Source organism: Sarcophilus harrisii, chromosome 1 (genome assembly GCF_902635505.1).
Source record: "Sarcophilus harrisii chromosome 1, mSarHar1.11, whole genome shotgun sequence".
NCBI lineage: Eukaryota > Metazoa > Chordata > Mammalia > Dasyuromorphia > Dasyuridae > Sarcophilus > Sarcophilus harrisii.
In genome coordinates, this window is record NC_045426.1 from 656,064,668 (window position 1) to 656,081,122 (window position 16,455).

At 37.6% G+C, this 16,455-nt stretch overlaps 1 protein-coding gene across 3 annotated transcripts; it reads left to right on the forward strand.

Moving 5' to 3' along the window:
* The first annotated feature begins 9 nt into the window (after window positions 1–9).
* Window positions 10–16,140, forward strand: LOC100931727 (zinc finger protein 260-like). Of its 3 annotated transcripts, none has more exons than XM_031947866.1 (6): window positions 10–165; window positions 1,997–2,406; window positions 8,123–8,205; window positions 9,683–9,809; window positions 10,654–10,755; window positions 11,516–16,140. In XM_031947866.1, exons 2-6 carry the CDS (start codon window positions 2,049–2,051, stop codon window positions 13,678–13,680), a joined length of 2,835 nt encoding a protein of 944 aa, XP_031803726.1. In that variant the 5' UTR covers window positions 10–165; window positions 1,997–2,048; the 3' UTR covers window positions 13,681–16,140. The 3 variants fall into 3 exon arrangements, with proteins under 3 accessions (XP_031803726.1, XP_023352559.1, XP_023352560.1); XM_023496791.2 differs by having other exon boundaries at window positions 2,000–2,406; XM_023496792.2 differs by lacking the exons at window positions 10–165; window positions 1,997–2,406 and having other exon boundaries at window positions 8,146–8,205; window positions 9,687–9,809.
* The last annotated feature ends 315 nt before the right edge of the window (window positions 16,141–16,455 follow it).

Below are 16,455 nucleotides of genomic sequence, written 5' to 3' on the forward strand. Positions count from 1 at the left end.
TTCCCACAATTCCACGTCCACCCTTCTGAGCAGGGCGCAGGCGCGACCAATCTCCTAGGCTTTCGGGAAATGTAGTCCGAGAGCTCCCCTGGCGCAGGCGTACTTGCTCTTGGGCCTGACTGATGGACCGGTGCTTTGTCCCGCTAGCTGGGAGCGTGGGCGCGGGTGAGTCGTCCGGGAAACGGAGCGGAGGGCAATGGGAGCGGGCTAGAGAGATGCAACTCGGCTCTGGGAGGGGGAGGGAGAGGAACTGGAGGAGGGGCGGGAGTGCTAATTGAACAACATCTCCCGCAATCAGTGCCCTAAGCGGGATCGGGAGGCGGCTGTGGGAAGCTCCCGCGGGAGGGCACGCCCTCTGCCTACGCAGACCGTCTCCTTTTCTGCAGGTGAAGCGTCCGAGGTGCGCCGAGCCCCGGGAGAGTCAGCGATGCCTTTGCTCACGCCGGTCAGGGGTAGCGCTCTCCTCTCCCGGGGTGTGCATTTAGGAGGGGGGAATAACTGCGTCTACGGAAAGTTCTGAACGGGGGTTTGGACGCCAAGTCTTCCGACTCCTACTGCAGTATTTTACTCTATTTATTTTTTCCTTGTTACGCCAGTTTGCCTGCCGATATTAGTGTTAGACTGCTGTCCTAGAATCCCTCGCCTCCTTTACGGACTTTTCTACTTCTGGTACAGGATGGTTGCAATTCTTCAGTTTAACCGAGTTCAACCTCTATAAATTGATGCAATGTTTTATAATGCAATGAGGGGCAATGTGATATGGTGAATGGAGGGCAAGCGTTTGGTGAATAAATTTACGTTCAAGGCCTGCCTCTGGCTTTGGATGAGCTATTTAAGTCCCTCATGACAACCCTCAAAAAATATATTAGAAAAGACTTGACGATCTGCATCTGTGGAAGTTTTCCCTGTAGAAAGTTCCCTATAAGTCCCTCAGACATTAAATCACTTCTCCTGTCTGAAGATTGCCTTCTTCTTTTTTTTAATTTAATTTTTTTTATCATAATAACTTTTTATTGCCAGAACCCATGCCAGGGTAATTTTTTACAACATTATCCCTTGCACTCACTTCTGTTCCGACTTTTCCCTCCCACCCTCCACTCCCTCCCCTAGATGGCAAGCAGTCCTATATATGTTAAATATGTTGCAGTATATCCTAGATACAATGTATGTGTGCAGATCCAAACAGTTTTCTTGTTGCACAGGGAGAATTAGATTCACAAGGTAAAAATAACCCGGGAAGAAAAACAAAAATGCAAACAGTTTACATTCATTTCCCAGTGTTTTTTCTTTGGGTGTAGCTGCTTCTGTCCATCATTGATCAACTGAAACTGAGTTAGGTCTCTTTGTCAAAGAAATCCACTTCCATCAGAATACAGCTTCATACAGTATCGTTGTTGACGTATATAATGATCTCTTGCTTCTGCTCATCTGAAGATTGTCTTAAGTGATCTCCATGATCTTTTTCAGCCCTAACATTTCTGAGTCTATAGTCACATCTTTAATGCAAATGTCAATCAACAATTCAAACTAGAATCTTAAATTCAGAAATGACCTCAGAGCCATAATAATCCAATCTTTATTTGAAAGTTACCCCTCTACAATATACCTGACAAGGGCTTGTTTGAAGATATCTAGTGAGGGGGAACAAAGCAATACATTTCACCTTTGGACTGCTCTAATTATTAGAATATAGATACAACCTGATGAGAAATCTGAGGTTTAGAGAGGGGAAGAAACTAACCCAGTGTGACAATGCTTTGTAAAAACAGAGCTAAGCTGTCTAGTCCAATCCTCTTATGCAGTGGGCCAGAAAGTATATTACCTAATACTGCCCAGCTAAGTCAGAAGCAGCAGGCTAGGGCTTTTCCCACTCCACAGTACGATGTTACCTGTGGAGTTGGGTTTTTTTGGTTGTTGTTCCAGGGTTTCAGCCTTCTTCTAAGAACATTGGTCATTGGTCTCCTCAAGTTGATTCCATCCTCTCTCTACCTCATAGCAGCCTCCAGTTCTCCAGGACACAGCCTGAGACTTCTGAGAGAGGACTTCCTATGGTTCAGACTCACATTAGAAACTCAGAAAAGCTTCCAGTTCAAGACCCACTGCCACGGAGGCCCCACATCCTGGGTCCACAGGTCAGACCAGATTCCTCAGAAATTAGAATGGAAATGGAGAAGAGAATAGAATGGAATTGGAAGAGAAAGCCTCCGGGAAGCCAAGAGAAAGCACCCCATTCCCCAGGACCTCTTTTTAGAACTATAGCAGAACAAGGAGGAGAAAATCCAGGAACCACTGATGCTGAAGAAGTTCCTGTCCAAGAGGATCAAGACTTCAGCAATGTCCAGAGATCAGATGAATGTCAGAGAGGAATCACTGTGGAGGATAAGACTCATATTCTTCAGGAAAGAGGTGAGAATTACAAATATAGGAAAAGGAAAATATACTCATTCTAGGTGGGGAATCCATGAAGGAAGGTGAAGATCTCCACACTCCTGTGGATATGGTAGGCTCAATAACAAAAAGATTTGGTAGATTTTACCTGTTCTCTTCCTGCATCTTGCAGACCTTCCCATTCATCTGTATTGTATGCAGCAAAATAGGCAGAGTCTCTCCTATGCTGGAGGTCCTCAGGGTGGCCTGAAAAGGCTACTGTATGAAATCAGGAATCTCTGACTGTCTCTGACTCACTGAAACACATGGTATACATTTCCCATGTTAAAAACAAAACAAAAAATTTGTCCATGTTAAATTCCTTGAAATTGATCTTTGATTTTGATTCTTATATGTTAAATTTTCTATTAATTTTGGATTTGGTTAGTAAAGTGCTGAAAATCTATAAGTTCATTGAATGTCCACTTTTTCTCATTTAATATTATGGATAATATTGCTGGATATATTTTTGACCACATGCCCAATTCTTTTGGTTTTTGGTAGATATGATTCTAGGATCTGTAGGTCATTTGTTGTGGCTTCTGCTAAGTCCTGTACAATTCTAATTGTAACTTCAGCGTATTTAAATTTGTTTTTTCTTGTTTCTTGCAAAATTTTCTATTTGTTCTGGGTGTTTTGAAATTTGACAATAATATTTCTATGTGTTTTCCACAAATAATCTCTTTTCAGGTGGTAATTGGTGGATTTTTTTCTATTTCTACTTTCCTCTCATGTTCTATCATTTAAGGACATTCTTGGATTATTTCATGCATAATTGTGTGAAGTTTCTTTTTTTGGGTTTTATACCATAATCCTGGCCAAAGAACAGTCCCTCTCAGAAGTCTTAAAGAAGAAATTTACTTGCAGAGGTCTTTATTCTGGGTGAAGGGGCAAAGTGGACTCTATGTATCCCTCTTGTGTGTTCTTCTTTTAGCTTCTATTCCTCATAACCTCTTTCATCCTTTTCCCCAGACACATACAATCTTCTTACAACTCTTCCTTTCCTTTTCTCTTTTGTTGTTCTTTTACCTAATGAGAGGGTGGGAACTCAGGGAAGAAGGAAGGGATGAGGACCCCAGGATGAATGCCCTGATGCCTTCTTGGCTTCTGATCTTTCTGTGACCCGGGGCTGTCAATTCTTTGTGTAGATCTTTACAACATTTTTTTTTTAGTTATATGACTGTATTTGTTAATGAGTTTGTATTTGTGAATGTGTGTCTTTGTATGTTGATATGATTTGTATAGATGTCAGTATCTGTGTACTTCTTGTATTTTTTTTTATATCTGTGAAACTGTCTTACATTAATAAGATTTAGATACAGAATTTAAAACATGAAATATTACCATTTTAAGCTTTTGTCTAGAATGGAAGCTCCTTGCCAATAGGGATTGTTTCATTCTATGAACTTGTATCCCAAGTGACTAAAGCACAGTAGGGACTTAATAAATGCTTGTTTATTTATTCAGGAGACATTGTTGCTTCTCTATATTCAGGGCCTAAATGTGTTCATGTGTATACCTTTCTGAAAAAATGTATTTTAGGAAATGTGCCTAATGTTTTGGGAAATATGGGGACCCTAAATGTTTTTATCGACAAGATAAATCTAGCCATTTTGTGGGTAGTGAAAGTAATATTGAAAGAAAACATTCCTAGACTCAAAGTTAGGTGACTTGAATTCCAGGCTAGATTTTGCCATTGACTTGATATAAGTGCTAAAGGAAACTACTTCTTTATTGGCCTTGCTTTTCCTTTCTGTTAAATGAAAGCTGTATAATCTGTCTAGTTTCTTCTAGCTCCAAGTCTGTGATTCTGGCTTTAATCATACTTTATAGTATTAATCACTTCATTAATGCTCTCAATACAGTGACTATTATTTCATCTTCCATCCTCCTGACCTTCCACACTAGTTAACTTTAAGCATTTACCTCCTATCCAAAAGCTGTAGAACACCCCAAGAAGAAAGTCTGATCAATTGGCTGATTCCTTACCTGTAAAATGTGAGAATTGGACCAAATGGCTTCTTCAGTCCCTTTAGAAGCCATAAACATATGAAATAGTTCTCTGGGAGGTCACTAATGACATCCTTGTTACTAAACAGTGTTAGTTTTTTCTATTTGCATTTTTGTGATCCTTTTGTATATTGTTTTACTGGCTTCGTTTACTTCACTTTGCATCAATTCACATAAAATTCCATACTTCCCTGTATTCATCATATCCTTTTCTTCTTACAGCACAGTAATAATCTATCACATTTATATAGTATAATTTATTTGTCTTTCCCTATCCTATGTTCATCCACTTCTACTTCGTTTCTCATTCTTTGCCACCTACCACAAAAATACTACTCTAAATATTTTAGGGTTTGTTGTTTTTATTGTTATTGTTCAATCATTTTCAACTCTTCATGATCCTGTTTGGGTTTTTCTTGGCCAAGATACTGAGATGGTTTGCCATTTCCTTCTCCAGCTCATTTTATGGGTGAGAAAACTTGAAATGAACATAATTAAGTGACTTACTCAGAGTCACACAGTTCAGTAAGTGTCTGAGGTCAGATTCGAACTCAGATTCTCCCGACTAGACCTATCACTCTATGCACTGTCACATAGATGTCCATATTTTAGTGTATATGGAGTCTTTCTTTGTGTCAATGGACTTCTTGGAATATATGCCTAACATTAGAATCTTTAGAAACAAAAATATTGACATTTTATTTAGTTATTTTGCTGAGGCAATTGGAGTTAAGTGACTTGCCCAAGGTCATACAGATAGGAAGTATTAAGTGTCTGAGGCCAGATTTGAACTCAGGTCCTCCTGACTTCAGGGCAGGTGCTCTATCCCTGCATTACCAGCTGCCCTAAAATATTGACATTTTGACCATTTTGTTTGCATAATTACAAATTGCTTTATAAAGTGCTTGTACTTATTTACAGCTCCACCAACAATGTGTTAGTGGATTTGTCTTTCCACAACTCCTCAGATTTGATTATTCCCATCCTTCATCTTGGCAAATTTATGAAGCGCAAAATGAAACTCTCTTGTTGGTCACCCTCTTCTGAATACTTTCAGGAATACTGTCTTTGTGACATTTTTCTCTCCTAATTCTCCTTGTAACTGTCTGACCATTTCGTTTCATCTTTATCTTCATGTAGGTCATTTCCATTACCCATAGAGAGTCTCCTCCAAGAATCTGTTCTGGTCTCTTTTTTTTCTTTTTTTTCTGTATTATCTTCCCTGATGATCTCATCAGTTCCTCTGGATTCTATTATCATCTCTATGCAGATCTATATAATCAGATATCTAGATTTAGATCTGTATATTCAGCCCTTGTCTTTTCCGTGAATTAGTCTCCCATCACCAGCTGCCTTTTGACTAACTTGAACTGGATGTCCTATAAGCATCTCAAAATCAACATTTTCAAAGCAGAAATCCATGATTTTCTCCCCACCCCAAAGCTCTTTCTATCTTTTTTCTTATTGTCAAGGATACTTTCTGCTATCCTCTTCCTAATCACCCAGACTTCCAACCTAAATGTTATTCTCAACTCCTCTTGCACTTACCCTGTATAGTCATTCTGTTGTGAAGTCTTTTCTACCTTCACCATCTCTTTTGTAGGTCCCCTTCTTTCCAGTCACACAATCACAGTCCTATGTCAGGCGATCATCACCTCTTTCTTAGACTATTGCAATAACTTTCTGTTTCAAGTTTCTCCCTATTCTAATCCACTTCACTTTGTTAATAAAGTGATTTTTCTAAAGCACACATATGCTGTGTTATCCCTTCCCATTAAACTCCAGTAATTCCCTATTACCTCTAGGATCAAATATAAAGTCCCCTTTTTGGTCTTCACAGACTAGCCCCTTAATACCTTTCCAATCTTCTAACACTTTACTTTCATCTCTATACTTCACAATCCAGGACAGGGGCCTTGATGTTCCTTAGATGAAACAAGTTATCTCTTGGTCAGTGCTTTTTAAGTGTCTGTCTCCTATGCCTGTAATGCCTTTTCACCATTATTTCCTGTTTTTCTTGGCTTCCTTTAAGATTTTACTCTTTCCCTTCTTATTCTAGATGTGTTGATTTTGTTTTTGCAAAAGCTTTTCAATTTCATGTACTTGTAATGTCTACTTTATCCTTTTTTCCTCCCTCTGATTCTTGTTTCATTAAGAATCATTTGCTACTCATACCTCTGAAAAATATATGACCTTATAATTTTATGTATTGTTATTTTAATTTTCATATATCCATTTTGAATTTATTGTGAAATATGGTTTAAGATACTGTTCTAGGCCTAATTTCTGCAAGTTCATTTTCTAATTATCCCTGCAACTTTTATCAAATAAAGAAGTCTTTCATAAGTATTTTATGTTTTGGGGTCTATTGAATATTGAGTTTTTTTAATTGTTATCTTTGTCTAGTCCTTTCCATTGGTCTTCTTTAATATTTTGTAACTATTACCAAATAGATCCTACTTCATTGATGACCATTCATTTTCTCTATCGTTTGCGGACACTTCTCCCTGCCTTAGTCTACAGCTTTCCTGAATCATTATCAATAGTATTTTATTTTTCCAATTACATGTAAAGATAATTTTCAGCATTCATTTTTGTAAGATTTTGAGTTCCAGTTTTTTTCTCCCTTATCTCCCCCTCCCCAAGACAACAAACAATCTGATATAGGATATATGTGTTTTTTAAATATGTTTCCATTCCTGCATCATTATCATTGAAAAATTTGTCACCCTATGACTCATCCTCTTCCTAATTCTTTAAATGTGAGTATCTTGCAAAGTTCAGGTTTTGGTCTATTTCTCTATTCTTCCTTGGTTAACTCATTCATTTCCATGTATTCCATTACAACCTTAAATCTATATCTTTACTATTAACTTCTACCTAATGTTCCATGCGTGCATTTTCCATCACCTTCTATATAACTTCACCTGCATATCTCAAACTGAGCTTATTTTCTTCTCCCCAATACTAACTGCCTTCTTACCCAATGTCACTATCTAATCCATTTCCCATTCTTCTAATTTCTCCCTTATGTCTCATTTGTATTTTTTAGGATGCCACAACTCTCACCAAAGGCCAGGTTTCTAATGTCATGTCAAGTTTCTTTTACAGCAATCTCACACTTAATTGCCATCACCCAATTTCCCCACCTTCTCTCATCTCCCATACACACATATTTAGGTTCTCTTTAACCTAGACTGGAGACTCATTATCCCAGATGCCTTCTTGTTCTCTCCTACCTTCCTATCTTTATTATCATCACTCAATATGCATTGAATACCTTCTCTTCTCCCTCAATATCTACCAACTGTTGGAGTCATTTATTTCTTTTTTTTTCTTTTCATTGTTTGGATATTGCCATTTTTAGGAAGCCTACCCTAATATCCTTGAATGGGGTTTCTCTCCTAATTCATTTGTATTTGACTTCTCTGTATTTTTCATATTCTGGTTTCTAGGCAATCAGAAATTTCTTTCCCTGTCTTGTCTCTCCTATTAGATTGTGATATATAATACACTATTTTTCATGCCATAAACCATTTCATGACTCCAGGGACAGAACCCAAATCCTAAGTCACATTTCTTAAGAGCCTAAGGTTACAAACATGTTTGAGGGGATTTCTGCCCTGGGAGTCTGAAGGCACAAGACTACAGTGCTTTTCCTCATTATAACTTTTCTCTCCAATAGCTCCATGGTCTCTGAAGTCATCCCTTCCCCCAAAGTGGAACACAGAAGAAGAGGCAATGGTTGCTAAGTATGTCACTTCCTGGGTAAGTTGGGTTCTCCATCATTTTGCTTGCATGTCCCAGATCCTCAAGTATGGATGTGTTTCCCTTCTTTATTCTTGAATGTCTCTTTTCCAACATAATCTCAATGAGAGCCCAAGTCCCAAATCTCTATGTCTCCATAGAAGTCAGCATATTTTGGTGAAAAAAAATCTAGAACTTGGGAGTCAGGAGATCAGAGTTCAAGGCTGTGTGACCTCTTGAGTAACACCTTTTCTCTCTCTGGACTATATAGTATACTTTGTAAAAATACTCTTATAATTATATTGTAATAAATAATCTCTGAGAGCCAGTCTAAGTCTAGAATATAAAATTTATATTATACATTGTATGTCTGGGGATGTTAGAAGGGAACAGAAGACAAGAGAGTACTCTAGTGTATTAGCTTCTTTGAGCAAAGGTCTCTGATAAAATTGGGTTCACACTTCCTGCTTCGATGTCTGAGAATGTGGCTCTGAGCCCTGCTTCTATTTCTATCAAAGAAAGAAAAGGTTCTGTTATGAGCCAGAACTTGAAACAAGGTACTAAGTGGAATTGAGGAGACATGGTTAAATCTAGTTTATCATTGATTTAATCCTATAACAAATAATGGTTTCATAGTGATGATTGGTGTTTACTCAGTGTAAGGCATAAGTTAGGAGCCTTAGCCAGGATGGACATTCATAGAGAGCTCGAGGCAGAAGCTGGCAGAGGCAAAGGACTGGTGGCAGGAACTCAAGCTCTCAGAACCAAGGAGAGACATAGGCCTCTAAGAAAGCTAACTGGGCCCCAGGAAAGGAGACAAGCCTTTGAAAGAGACAATAAAGGATTTGCACTTTAACCCCTGGGTCCTCTTGTGGTGATTACTGAACTGAAACGAAGGCTGCCTCCAGAGACCCCAAGAAGACCTCAATAGAGAACATTACATTTTAGAGAGAGCATTTCAAGGTTCTAGCTCAACATCCTTATTTTATCGAGTTAACTAAGGCAGAGTAAGTCAAATGACTTGCCAAAGTTTACCCAGTAAGTTAATGGTAGAACTTGATTATTTTGAAAGAGATGCCAATAATAATCTGCCTCAGGTCACTTTTCCCTTCTAAACACTTTTAGATCTAGCAGAAATCCATCCAGAAGAAATAATAATAATGAATGGTGCTTACATCAGGCTGTGAGATTTGCAGAGCACTTTAATAGTTCATTTCAGTTGAAACAATATGAAATGGGTATTTGAGATATTATCACCACCATTTTACAACTAAGTCAGAGAGATTAAATACTAGCCCATGGTCACACATATAGTATGTATCAGAGGTAGAATTCAAAACCAAATGTCTCCTGATTCCAAGCCCCAGCACTCTTTCCACTATGCCATACTATATTTTATCCACCTTCCTTGCCCCAGGTGAGTCCTATTAACTCCAGCCTAACCCACTAAGGACATATTGGGGGATGGCCCCTGAGCCAGCAGAAATCTGTGTTTCAGGAAGCAGTGACATTCAAGGAGGTGACTGTGAACTTCACCCAAGAGGAATGGGAACACCTGGACCCTCTTCAGAGGGACCTCTACAAGGATGTGATGTTGGAGAACTACAGGAACCTGGTCTCCCTCGGTAAGGTTACTTTCCCCTTGTAAATCAGGTCTACCTTTGAGGGTACCAGTTATTAAATGCTTTTTGGCTTCCACTATGCTTAGACAAAGCAGTTCAGTCTTCCAGGAATTCTAATCTCTTTAGTCAGAAACAATGATAATCTGATCCTTGGTATCAAGTAAAAGGAGTCCCAAAATACTCTTGGAAACCTGCAACTCATTTTGGCCCTTCCTCAGGCCAGCAAGGGACTTTCTGGCAAAATTCCATTGCAGAAATCTTTGTATGATAGAAAATCCTAACGTTATGGCTGGGAAAGACAAGCTAAATTTATTTATATTCCCATACCAGTTATAGAATCTTAGAATTAGAAAGGCACTTTGAGATAATTTAATCTAATGTGAAAGCTGAGGCCCAAGGACAGAAGTCATACAAGTGTACTCAAATCTGTGTCTCAGTCCAATATCTATTCTACTACATTATGCCTGCTGTAAATATGAGATTATGGTCTCTGAGCCCATTTCAACTTTCCTATTATTTTGAGTCTAAATAGAAGGTGGATTAATCATTTGTGATACATGGTTAGGGGAAATTCATGTTTCAGGGCAAGTTTGAATGAATGAACTATTCTTAACCCTTCTACTTTCTAAAGACTGGATGATTCTTTGATTTATCTAGGTAATAAGTTGAGTTGGTAACAAAACCAGACTCAAACCCAGATTTTCTAAGATGGAGGGCAGAGTTCTCTTCATTGTGTATCACTGCCACATGAACCATTCCACACCCCGCTTTGAAAAACAATCCTAAATCCTTTTATTTTCTATTTATTACATAAACAGGGTTCTCTTGTTTCTTTTCCTATAAACAGGACTTGTGGATTCCAAACCAGTCATGATCTCTTGGTTGGAGCAGGGGGAAGAACTGCAGATGCCTTATCCTCAAGAAACTGAAAAAGGAATGATCTTAGAAGGTACCTGATTCAGTGAATATGTTCCATTCACAGATGAGTCATTACAATTGATAGCCTACCTATTCATTGAAATGTGACCATTTTTAATATATTGGATATGCATGATGTGCAAAAGTTTGGATTTGGGCATCGCCAAATCAAGAATAGTGTTTATTTAAGATTCTGTAACTTTTGTGTCAGGGGAGAAAGACAAATATTTCCCCAATAGTTCTTCCCTACCAGAATACACAAGGTAATTCATTGCGTGGTCTTAGGTAAATCCTCTGAGCCTCAGTTTTCTCTTTGTAAAATCCTAATCTCTTTAGTCAGAAACAGTGATATCTGATACTTTTTTTTAAAAGTAAAAGAAATCCCAAAATACTCTTGGAAACCTGCAACTCATTCTGGCCCTTCTCCAGACTAGCAAGAGACTTTCTGACAAAATTCCCTTGCAGAAATCTTTGTAGGATAAAAATCCTATTCTTATGACTGGGAAAGGCAAGCTAAATTTCTTTGTACTCCCTTACCAGTCATAGAATCTTACAATTAGAATTGTGTATTGTGCCTTGTTCTAGGCACTATTTGATTTAAACAACCATGGAACTATCCGTACCATTTGAATTAAATAATCTTTAAAAGCTTTTCCCATTCAAATGACATATGAATTCCATATTACAAATGAAGGATTACTTCTTCCCATAAGGGTTGGAGTAAATTTCTGAAGTCATTCCCTCTATTCATTCCAACATGAGAATTCTTATGATTGTTAATTTTTTTCCAGACTTGGAGACCAAGTGCCAGACCCCAAAATCACCTCAAAATCATGAAGAAGTAGGTCAACCAGAGAGACTGGTGGAGACATTCAACAGAGAAGTTTTCTACCAGGATTATATGTTTGGAAAAGCTCTTAAACAGGGGAGCAGATCTTTGAACCAAAAGGAGAATATTGGAGAGACTCAAAGAAAACATTATTCCCAGGAAAATTATTTCCTACAACTGACTAACAAAAAAAATTTCACTGCACAGAAAGGCCATAAATGCAATGAATTTGACAGAACCTTCAATCGGGACATCTGCAAACAGACAAAATATTGGAATCATAGTGAATGTGAGAATTTCTTCAGTTATCACACAACCCTTACACAGCCTCAGACACTAAGTGGAAAAGAGAAATCCTGCCCATGTGAGAAATGTGGGAAAATCTTCAGTATTAATGTTGCACTTAGTGAACATTATCAAATAAATGCTAGAGAGAAATCTTATGAATGCAATGAATTTGTGAAGGACTTTAGCCACAGTTTATTCCCTATAAAACCACAAAGAATTAATACTGGAGAGAAACACTGTGATTATAAAGAATATGGGAAAGTATGCAATCAGAGAGCAAACATTACTATACATCAGAGAATTCACACTGGGGAAAAATCTCATGAATGTCATGAATGTTGGAAGTCCTTTAATCAGAGGTCTGGTCTTATTCACCACAAGAAAATTCATCATAGAGGAAGACCATATAAATGTAACGAATGTGGAAAGGCCTTCAATACTGGTGGAAGCCTCATTGAACATCACCAAAAGCATACTGGAGAAAAGCCCTATGAATGCCCTGAATGTGGAAAAGCATTTAGCCACAAACCATATCTTATTCAACATCAGAAAATTCATACAGGCGAGAAACCTCATAAATGTAATGAGTGTGGGAAAACCTTCAGGACCCGAACACAACTTAATAGACATGAAAGATTTCATACTGGAGAAAAACCCTATGAATGTAAAGAATGTGGGAAGGCCTTGAGTGATAGCTCATCCCTAATTGAACATCAAAGAATTCATACTGGAGAAAAACCCTATAAATGTACAGATTGTGGAAAGTCTTTTAGTAAGAGAGCCCGTCTCACTCCACATCGGAGAATTCATACTGGTGAGAAGCCTTATGAATGCAATGAATGTGAGAAAGCCTTTCGGGATAGCTCATCCCTTATTAACCATCAGAGAATTCATACTGGAGAAAAGCCTTTTGAATGTAAGGAATGTAGGAAAGCCTTCAGTCGGAAAACAAACCTTACTGTTCATGAGCGAATTCATACTGGAGAGAGACCCTATGAATGTCATGAATGTGGGAAGACATTCAGTCAGAGGTCTAGCCTTATTCACCATCAAGTTATACATCATGGAGAGAATGGCTACAAGTGTAATGAATGTGGAAAAGCCTTCAGTATTGAAGCACACCTGATTGAACACTGCCGAATACATACTGGAGAAAAACCCTATGGATGCCATGAATGTGGGAAAGCTTTCAGCCGAAGTTCATCACTTACTCAACATCAGAGAATTCATACTGGAGAAAAACCCTATAAATGTACAGAATGTGGGAAAGCCTTCTGTAGGCGCACCCATCTTACTCAACATCTAAGAATCCATACAGGAGAGAAGCCTTATGAATGTAGCAAATGTGAGAAGTCCTTCAGTGACAGATCATCCCTTAGTCAACATCAGAGAATTCATACTGGAGAAAAACCCTATGAGTGTAAGGAGTGTGGGAAGGCCTTCAGTCAGAGAACTCAACTTAATAAACATCAGAGAATTCACACTGGAGAGAAGCCCTATGAATGTCATGAATGCAGGAAGGCCTTCATTCAGAAATCTGGTCTGTCTTACCACCAGCGAATGCATCCAGAAGGGAACAATTATGCATGTAATGAATGTGGCAAAGCCTTCAGTAGAAATTCTTGCCTTATTTATCATCAGTTTATTCATGATAGGAAGAAACCTTATGAATGTAAAGTATGTGGGAAGATCTTCCCTCATAACTCATCTCTTATTGAACATCAATTCATTCATATGGGAAAAAAATCTTTCGTATGCAATGAATGTGGAAAATCCTTTTTCTTGAGCAAAAGCCTTAAAAGACATGAGAGACTTCATTTGGGAAAAAAGATTTTATGAATGTGAATAATGCAGAAAATGTTCAGTTATACATATTTCTTTATTTAAGGAGAATAAATGGTGAAAAGAATATTACTGGTGCAGTGGATATGGATGGGTTCTCCTGTTATAATTTAATGGTTTGTAATAGGAAGAACATTGGCAATGGAGTCAGGAGACCTGAATTTATGCCCTGACTTTACCATTTTGTGTGTTCTTATGCCTAGATTTTTGTTTTTTTGTTGTTTGTTTTCATCTTTCAAATGGAGCTAAATTGAAGAAAGAGTGTCTCTGAGAATTAGATTGAAGTTGATAAATTTGTCCATTATATATGGCAGAAGACACATTTGTCTATATAGATATATACTCTAGGCACAGACAATACAAAGAAAAACTACTGTCAAAAAGCTCATAATTGAATAGAATGAAGGACAAGCTAAATGCAAATAAGAGTAGTGTAAGGCAGAGTGAGTGCAAAGGAGAGCTCTATATAAAGTGGAAAGTTTGAGGAGAGATGACAAAATCTTCTGGGGTTTTAGGGAAGTCTTCATGGAAGTTGGGAAGATAGAATGGAATTAATTCTTGAAGAAAAAAAAGACTTCAACAATTGAAGTATCAAGTAAATGGAGCTTTTGGAAAGGCCTGGACAAAAACAGAAGAGGATAGTATGAGAATGGGAAACAGTGAATAATACAACTTGGATGATGAAATATTTGAAAGAGAGAATTGTGAAACAAGGTGCCAACTTTACTCAGTAGGCAATAAATAACCACTGAAAGTTTTTGAGTGGAAGAATAGTAAGAGAAATCCATTAATAAAATTGTAAAATCAGAGTTTTAGAGCTGGAAGGGATCTTAGAATCCATCAAGTGCAACCCTCTCCTTTTAGAGATGAGGAACTATAGGCCAAAGTGTCTTACTCAGGGTTCATACATCTAGCAAGTGTTTGAATTGGAATTTGATGTGAAATATATATTGGAGAAATGAAAAATTGGAGACAGAAAAACTAGATAGATCATTACAATAATCAGAGGAAAAGAGATGAGGAACTGAACTATGATTGTTGCAATGGGAGAGAATGGATGAGAGTTATTGGGAATATAGAACCTACAGAACTTGAAAACAGATTAGATGCTGGTGAATGAGAGAGAAGGAAGAGTAAAATTGATCCCAAGTGAGACCAGGAGAATAATGTTGTTATTTAAAATGACAATTCCTTAAGGGACAGTTTTTCAAGAAAGATAATGAGTTCAGTTTGGGACATGTTGAGTTTGAAGTCTAAGCAAGTTACCTAGATAGAGATAATTTTCCACCTCCATGACTTTGCTTAAGAAACATCATGGTGATAAATGAAAGTTGACTTAGGATTCAGGAAAACCTGGATTCAGATTCTGCCTCTTATACACTAGGCAATATAAAATGAATAAATCACTCAAATCTCAGAGCTGCCAAGCAACTTATTAATACTACTTTCTATACCAGAAGCTCTTCACATTTGTGAAATCACAGGTTTGAATAACAAAAAAAGATTTCTTGCACAATTTCCTTTACCCCTTTTCAAATATTTTCATGCTTTCAGGAATAGCTTGCAACTAATTACCATTCCTTGACTCAATCATGGGTTAGCAAATTACATCCATAATCCAGCCATGCCTTCTATCAGAAATCAGTGTCTGACATTTGTGTATGGCAGTGCTGTTGATTTCCAACTCTTGGTAATTCTGATTGCCCTTATCCCATTCCCTTGTTTCTGAGAAATTAAGAGGAATGGTACTTTGTTTGAATAGAGCAAGAGAATCCAGGTAGAACCTAGTACCTTAAAGAGCCTCCACCTCTGTCTGTCTTCTCTGGTTGTTAGCTAAAATTGATCCTTATGTATTAACGTGTTTCCAGGAAACACTTCTCTTAGGAACTGATCCTAGGAAGGTGGGCTTTATCTTCCTGAAGAGCAGGAAACCATACTGGCCTTTTTAGTCTTTGTATGGAATAGATACATAGAATTTAGAGATAAAAGGGAAATTATCTGACCCACCATTATGAGTTTACAAAGGAAAAAAAAAAAAATAGGTCCAGAAGTTGAGTGACCCCAACTCAAGGTCACAGAGAAAGAGAAGAGCTGGAGCTATGCTTTTTAACTCAAGTGTAGGTAGGACTTTCCTTTCACCTCTGTTAAATATAGTCTTACTTGATTTATCCTATGATTCTAATCTGTTGGCATCTTTTTGAATCCTGATTCTGTCACCCAGACTTCGCTTCTAACTTTGTGTCCTTTACAGATTTCATAAGTATACTGACCAGTCTTTTATCCAAGACATTGATAAAATATTGAACACTGTAAGATCAAATTACTAAGATATTAAATCAGAGGTTTCCTTCCATATTGACTTGAAGAAAGTGAACCAAGTAAAAATCTGAACCAGCTAAGTGATTTGGAAAAAAAAAAAAAGAAAAGCAATTGGTACTTATCTCAAAATTAAGATTAGAGAACTTGGCCAGATTAGCCTAGATAGTTGGACATATGAGAGAGCGGTTCTTTCTCCAATTACTGTCAACCTATTTAGATTCATAAATGGAAAACAAGTTGATTTACCTCTCTTTCCTTCAATTTCCCAATCTATAAAAACGAAATTGGATTGGTACATTAAGAGCACAAGATTGAATCAGGAAAAAAGTTTGAGCCTCACTTCCATCATTTACTGTGTGACTGAGCAAGCAGATTAGATAACATATGTCTACTTGTGTATGTAGATATGTTTGTAGTTTTTCAATATGATTGTAAATATGTGTAGTTTTTATG